Source organism: Lottia gigantea, assembly GCF_000327385.1.
Source record: "Lottia gigantea unplaced genomic scaffold LOTGIsca_3, whole genome shotgun sequence".
Taxonomy (NCBI): Eukaryota; Metazoa; Mollusca; class Gastropoda; family Lottiidae; genus Lottia; species Lottia gigantea.
In genome coordinates this window covers 1076503-1084907 of record NW_008708986.1, presented here as the reverse complement: position 1 = coordinate 1084907, position 8405 = coordinate 1076503, and the positions used below count along the sequence as shown (strand labels likewise).

The 8405-nt window shown below is 33.8% G+C and overlaps 1 protein-coding gene across 1 annotated transcript in view; it reads left to right on the top strand.

Moving 5' to 3' along the window:
* LOTGIDRAFT_153161 (hypothetical protein) overlaps positions 1-8405 on the top strand; it is a gene marked incomplete at both ends in the record, with an annotated part of 10189 nt that extends 1784 nt beyond the window's left edge. Inside the window, 4 exons of the mRNA XM_009057089.1 lie at positions 4430-4565; positions 6474-7402; positions 7918-7968; positions 8278-8405. Coding sequence (XP_009055337.1) covers positions 4430-4565; positions 6474-7402; positions 7918-7968; positions 8278-8405 — 1244 coding nt within the window. The remainder of the gene's footprint in view (positions 1-4429; positions 4566-6473; positions 7403-7917; positions 7969-8277) is intronic.

Here is an 8405-nt window from a genome sequence, read left to right as displayed (position 1 = left end):
GATTCTTGAGAGGTTGATATTGGTCTGATTCTTGAGAGGTTGATATTGGTCTGATTCTTGAGAGGTTGATATTAAGTAGCTTTTTTAACAAATTGAAAAGATTATATGATTACATTTCGAACATTTCAACTTCAACTTTGACAATAAACTGAGGTCAAGAATCAATTACCAAATTGAAATCGATTATTGAAAACAGGCTACTGATCAAAAATTTTAATGAAGAAATCTTCTGATTTCCGTCTATTGATGTATATGGTTGTATAAATTTGTCATTTATTGATATCTGGTTCATAGAATTTCTAAAATATATAATCATCACATATAATCTGATGTGACTTGTCCAATTACCATGTAGCAGATCATGTTGAAAAAAACAAAGTTAACTGACTTTTAATCATTTACAAAATTCGATAATCAAAATTATATATTGATTATTTTTGCCCAGTCCTAAGTAGTCGCATGATCATAAGTATATTTCATAGATTTGTGTTAGTGTACATATTATTATTTTTATAACTGTTGTTTTTACACAGTGCTTTGTATTTATTTTAGTTTATTTTATTATTTGAATTAAAACTTTGTTAATTTATCACATTTTCTTATTCCTGTGGCACATTGAGCAGTAATTACTTATAGATTTATTGCTAATGGATAAACTGTCATAATAGTAAAATTCAATTCTTTTCTCGTCCTTATTAGCCAAGACAGCTGCAATCAAGTATACTTACAAATCCATTGCATTTCATGCAAACTAATCAAATCTTCGAGAAAAAAAAATGTAAGGATATAAAAAGATTAAATTCAACAGGAGAAAAAAAGTGGTAAATATTAGCAACTCCCACCTGTCATAAACTCGATACATAAAACTTTCAAAAAAATATTTCAACTTAATTTGCTTGAATATAATCTGCAAATACACAATTCATGACAGACTTATTGAAATCACCCAAGGATAAATCTGATCAAAAATCTTGTAAAAAACGTAATTTTTATTCTACAAAGCAGAAGTCTAAAACAAATTTGACAACTTGATGAAATTGATCACAATCAAAACTAAACCTTTTGAAATATAAAATACAAGTTATTGCCGTTATTCTTACAAATGTGTTTGATTTTTAACTTGTGATGGCACAGTTTGTGATGGATTTGGGTATAAGTTGAATATTTCCTGGTGTCTATGTTTGCTATTTTCTAACAAATATTCAATTTCAAACAAAGCTATCAGTGGGCGTATATTACTTTGCCTGGCAAGTTATCTTATAATAAATATTCAATAACAACTATCTTTCGATTACCCCATTACTGTTTTAGACACTGTACTAAGTATGCAAAGACCATTATAACGAATTACTACTTCAAGCAGTTGTTTAGTAAGCATTCTTACATCGTCGCTCGTTTTAACGAAGTCTTATTTTAGAGATTTGACTAAAGGTGACCTTAATTAGATTACAAATTCGTTTCGTTTAATCTGATATCACTTTCAAAATTTTTTTAAAAAATCTTTATTGTGGGACTTTGCTGAAAAGCAAAGTCCTAGTTTGTTATCGAAATGTCCATTCACACCTTCCCGAGCTTAGACTGCAGTAGTTGTAGCAATGTTTCAAATTTCATAGACCTTCTATATAGGTGACGATGTGCATAAATATAAATTGGAACATTGTTGCAAAACCGGAAGTGCCACAGTTCAACATGTGCAAAAAGTCGAAAATCGGCTCTAGAAGGCGCATTTTTGCATCGATTTTCTTCGGGTTTTCATTTTTACAATCTACCTGTAATCTCTGACCTGATAGCACTTGAAAAATTACGAAATTCGAAAATTCGTCGCTCACTTTTTTCGATCAAAGTTTTCGATTTTTTTGCAACTTTTTTGCTTTTGCATCGATTGATCTGAAATTTTAAATGCAAAGAGATTTCACTAATGTTAATAATATGATACAGTCAAATTTTGTACGTCATTTCCGATTTTCAACAGGAAAGCGACTGAACTTCAAATCTACTTCCGGTTGAATAACTTCCGGTGTAATTTATGTAGGTCAACAAAATTTGGCTGATCTTTGGCAAATAAAATTTTATGGCCGATTTTAAAATAAAATCCAGAACGGAAGTGATACTTTGGCCGCCATATTGAAAAAACACACTTTTGTAAAACTCAAAATGGGGCCTTAGGGTAAAAGTTGATATGCTCAAATTTGATGTGAATGTATTCTGCAATCGATTGCGCAAAAAACATTGGGAGCCGAATTTTGAATTTCGCTTTTGCTTTTTTGCAACTTCCGGTTGAAACTTTTTAAAGCTTTAAACGATCACACCGTGTGACCTTGACCTTTGATGACCTTGACCTTCATAGGGTCAAAGGTCATTGACCTTGGCTATCATTTGATACTTTGACCTTTGACCTCCGACATGTACTTCCGGTTTTTTAGCTATCCGTAAAAAGCCAAATTCGCAACTCTGGACTGCTCTAGCACGTGACCTAATTAACCTAGAGGGTTAATTTTTTCGGTTTCCTAATGTGCTTCTTGAGCTTGGTATATGTATGTCTTATGATCTATTTGATGTAGAACCTTGATATTTGGAATACAAGTAGACACTTTGAATATGAATTCACCTATGACAAAAAAATCTTATGTGGGCGTGGCACATCCGGTTTGAATTACTAATTGTTTACATTTAGAGGCAAGGGCATAACTCGCATAGGATGCGTTTGTTCAAAAAGGGACTTTTGACACAATTACCTCATCCTTTTGGCCAGTTTGTGTTAACAGCACAGTTGTTTCAGCCTTATAGTTCCAAAAAAGGAACGGGTTTTAACATTTGGATTTTTTCATTTTTCGATTTTGACCTTTGTTGACGTTTGTTGACCTATATCTTTTGACCTATATTATGTAGGAGCTTGACATTTCGAACATAACGTAACATTCTGAATATCAATTAACCTATGCAAAAGAAATTGAAGTGGGTGTGGCACATCCGGGTTAAATTACTCATTATTGACATTTTTGGCCAGGGGCATAACTCGCAAAGGATACATTTGTTCAAAATGGAACTTTGCATACAATTATCTCATATATTGAGCCACTTTGTCTTAAAAATTCGGTTGTTTCCGCTTCATAGTTCAAAAAAAGGAACAGGTTTTGGAAATTCAAAATTTTCAATTTTTGACCTTGACCTTTGTTGACCTTGACCTTTGTAGGATCAAACGTCATTGGCATTGGCTATCTATTTATACTTTTATATTTGCTTTCTTATGTCAACTTCCGGTTTTATGGTCGTGTGCAATTAGAAATTTTGATGACGGATATCTCTTGATCTTGACCTTTTTAGACCTTCTCCTTTACAAGATCAAAGGTCATTGACCTTGGCTATCTGCTGATACTTTCATTTGTGAGGTCTGAAGTCTACTTCCGGTATTAGAATCTTCTAAAAAATAAAAAATTATCAACTTTAGACTTGTTCTTGCGCTTGACCTAATTATCGTCGATGGTTGATTTTTTCAGGGTCTTTAGCAAATTGCTACATTTGCAAAGTCCCATTTGTGCCACGAGTGGCTCTAGTTTATAATTGATATAATTCCTCAAATGAATGATTCATTTGCTGCAAATTGTCATTTTGGATGTCGTGTTTCGATTTCGGTTCGGATCGTTTATATCCATAGTCTCCATTGTAATCCAACTAGTTTTCTACTCAAGTTCTGGTAGCACTACGAATTATTATTTCAAGAATTGGACTAGGGATTACCAATATATAATTTTGTTAGAACGAAATGTTTATTAAACATGGAATGGCCTATATACCATATATAACTCATTATTAGTTTTAAGGGGCAGTATGCAAAACATAGTTTTGGTGTTTGGCTGTATAATGACTCGATATTATAAGTTAAACCTTTAGAATAGTTAGGAGACATATTTCTCTACAATTAGGCATTTATTTTACTGAAATCTGTATAGTAGTTTTGTAACAGCTTCTATGAAGCATAATTTAGCCTACGTCTGAACTTATGTTTAGGCATTGAATAATTATTGGTTTGGTTTTTTTTGTTTAAAACTTTCAGGTACGTTAAGGGACACATTTCTCTAGATTTTGGTGTATAGTTTAAACAAATTTTAGCAAACATATTTCGACCTACAAAAAAAACGGAATGCCCCTTTAAGTTTGATAACAGATGGGACTAGGTATGACCAATACAAAATGGATTGTTATAAAGAATTATCATTTTGGGAATGGCACTAGGTATGACCAATACAAAATGGATTGTTATAACAAGGCATGACCTATAAACAATGGATGGTTATAACGAATTGTTATTTTAGGTATTGCACTAGGTATGACCTATGCACCATCGATAGTTATAACGAATTGTTATTTTAGGAATTGGACTAGGCATGACCTATAAACAATGGATAGTTATAACGAATTGTTATTTTAGGAATTGGACTAGGCATGACCTATACACCATCGATAGTTATAACGAATTACTATTTCCACAAGAAGAGAAATGTAATGACTGGTGTAGTAATGGCAGCTGCTGGCGGGGGTATTTTTATTTCACCACTATTAACAAGGTAATGTGGGTACGGGGTCAATTTTTATTTGGACCTAACTTTTTATTTACAAAATTCACAATCTTGTCTCTGAAATTTAGGGTATCCAAAAGTTGAAAGTCTTGTTCATATAGTCTCTGACACCAAGACATCTTCCATTGCAGCTGTGTGTAGATGAAGTGGGACATAATGATCGATTCTATTCTATACCCATGACACCATCAAAACAAAAAGTCTCTTAAAATGACGACTAGTTAAAATAACTTTCAGAAATAAATAATTATGGATACAAAGTTGAACAAAGAATTCATGGCTTTTTCGCCCTGGATGCTAAATGATCACAAGTTTTACCCCACTTAAGTCTAGGAGTTATCATTAGACCCGAATACTTATACATGGAAACACTTTCAATTGCCTCCCCTTGATAGTACCATTTTTCATTATACTTTACAATGCCTCCTCGACTAAATACTACTACTTTGGTTTTGGCCATATTAATTTTCATTCCATATCTCTGACAAAATTTATTAATGCAATCAATTTGTTTTTATAATCTACCTACAGTGTCCGCCAGTGCTGTCATATCATCTGCATACAAAAGTGATGAAATATTCTGAACATCTTCATTTACATATATACCCTTACATTCGTCATCATTTAACATCTCTAGTAATTCATTTAAGAAAAAGGTAAATGATATTGGACTGATCATACAACCTTGTCTTGTTCCAACTGTGCAATCAAAGTAATCTGATAAGGACAATTTATCTGTTTGAACACACGATTTTAATTGACCATACATTGATTAAAATTACCTTAAAAATCTTCGGGTTCATATTATTCTTTAACAATACATATCTTAGAAGATGATGTTTTATACTATAAAATGCTTTAGAAAATCAATAAATAAACAGAAAAATCGGCCTTTAGACCTGGATAGGTATTTCTGAATCAGACTCTGCAATATAAAAATATCAATTGTGCTGTAACCGCGCCTATAACCTGCTTGAGCTTCATAAAATTTTCCTGTAGCATCCCCCCACTCAATTAGCCTGTTATTTAATATTTTTGTAAATAGCTTCCCGACAACTGACAGTAAGTAAATTCCTCTTTAACACCCAGGGTCCTCCTTACTTCCTTGCTTATGAAGAGGAAATAATATTAAAACACTATCAACCCGATCGTCATGCCAGTAATATTAAAGCACTATCAACCTGATCATCATGTCAATGATATTAAAACACTATCAACCCGATCGTCATGCCAGTAATATTAAAACACTATCAATCTGATCATCATACCAATAATATTAAAACACTATCAACCCGATCGTCATGCCAGTAATATTAAAACACTACCAACCCGATCGTCATGCCAGTAATATTAAAACACTATCAATCTGATCATCATACCAATAATATTAAAGCACTATCAGCCTGGCCAGTAATATTAAAGCACTATCAACCTGATCGGCCATGCCAATAATAATAAAACACTATCAACCCGATCGTCATGCCAGTGATATTAAAGCACTATCAACCTGATCGCCATGCCAATAATAGTAAAACACTATCAACCCGATCGTCATGCCAATAATATTAAAACACTATCAACCCGATCGTCATGTCAATAATATTAAAGCACTATCAGCTGGTCGTCATACCAGTAATATTAAAACTAAAACACTATCAGCCTGATCGTCATGCCAGTAATATTAAAGCACTATCAACCTGATCGCCATGCTAATAATAATAAAACACTATCAATCTGATCGTCATGCAAATAGTATTAAAGCATTATCAATGTGAAAGTCATACCAGTAATATTAAAGCACTGTCAACCTGGTCGTTTTCTGAAACAGTGTTTTTATTTTTCTTTTTTTTGTTGAAAAGTATCGATATGCTTTGAGTGTCTCTTACTTTGTTACAGATATTTACTAGATGTGTATAGTTGGAGAGAAACACTCGTAATATTTGCTGGAGTGTCAATACAAATGTGTATATTTGGAGCCTTAATGTTTCCCCTCCACGAGAAACCAAAAGAATCGTGTATAACCAGTAATCTTCCTTGTATTAAAACCGGAAGTGAGGACGATAGCGGCTCAACCGAGAACAAGCCAGTTTTTAATCCGCTTGTGAAGGAAAATGGTGACTCCAAACCAGCGGGTAGCTTGGAACACATCAAACAATCCAACCCCTTGTTAAAACCACAAAATGACTTTAGTTTTACAGATTCTAGTAACTCGTTTGTGTCCAGAAAATCCAAATGGAAAAACTCAAATTGTTCTATTTTATTTAATAGTCAACTTTTTCTCTCTGACCACAAAAGTTTACATTCAATACAGAACACTGGCGACGAATCAAATTTGGGAACAAATCTGGTTGATTCTAACAAAAGTGATTTTCTTTGGAGTAAACCATTCTTAGCAATCTGTTTCAATTTATTTTTAACGAACGCTATGTATGGTGGCATTTTTATTCATTATCCTTTATGGTGTCAAACTCAAGGAGCCACTGAAAGCGAAGTGTCCTTCTTCTTAGCTTTTCATGGACCCGGTGTCGCGATATCGCGATTACTTGTTGGCATGTTTGCAAATGTCAGGAACATTGACTATCTTTCCATATATGGTGGTCTGCGGATGTTTGGTGGTGTGTTGATTTGTTTAATACCTCTTTATGGATATAGTCAGACTATAGGAGCTACCGTAATGATAATAACTGCACTTTATATCGCTGGCTTAGACTCTTTAAATGCTGGGGTGACAATCGACTGTGTAGGTTTGGATCAGCTGGCGTCAGCGCTTGGTGTGGAGATGGTCTGTGCTGGACTTGGGTATTTAGTTATGCCTCCAATTGTTGGTAGGTGTTCAAGGATTTCGAAATAGGTTTATTGTTTGCCTGTTTGGGATGAATCACTCCGGTTCCCATACGTCGTCTGTGGTTAGTATTATTCAAGAAAACTTGACCCGATTATAACGCCACTATGGACATACGGATTTGCTTGAATAGTATTTACAATAATGACGTCAAGATCTGGTCATTTTTCTAGAATTTTGGGGAGCCACAGACGTCGGATGATTGTTATCGGAATTGTGTAAATGAGAACTATAGGTGTCCCAGATATCAATACCAAGCTAGAATGTATCTTGTAGTTATATTTTTTTGTGCAGAAAATATGATCGTTTGTAAAATACCGTCATAGTACGAACTACATGGGAAATCAACTGTGTGGGCGTCGAGCAATCATTGTGAACATTGTGGTTACTATCGAAAAACACATCGGGACGATATTGAAAATACTGCTGATAGTTTCACTAAATATGAACTAGTTTCTTCCTCATATACTTACCAATATGGGTTTTATATATTTACAGGTAGTATAGTAGATATGACTGGTACATATCAATATACTATGTATATGTCAGGTTAGTAAATTTTACTCATTTCATGTGTGGGACTGAAGGGAACTTTAATATTGAAGATTATTGGTGTCAAACTTATCTCAATCTGTGTTTAACCTTACTCAAAATCACTGGAGACATGTTGACCAAGTGAGGGTTCGGCACATTCTCTAGACGAAAAGTACAAGATCAGCAATTTCCTTTCCTCAGCTATATTTTACCTTGTAGTAGTAAGTTATTTAGATCGTTACGTTTAGCTTTAAAGAACTGTAGGCTTAATGCACGGAGTTTCCACGTGACGATAATAGGGTTATTTACCTTGTATTATTTCAGGCGGTGTTGTGATAGCGGCTTCAATAGTGTGTTTCTCTATTCCATTATTAAAACCTAGAGGCTCGCCAATAATTGGTTACCATCCTGAACACGGACCAATAGAAATACAGATTGAAAACACTGTTTGA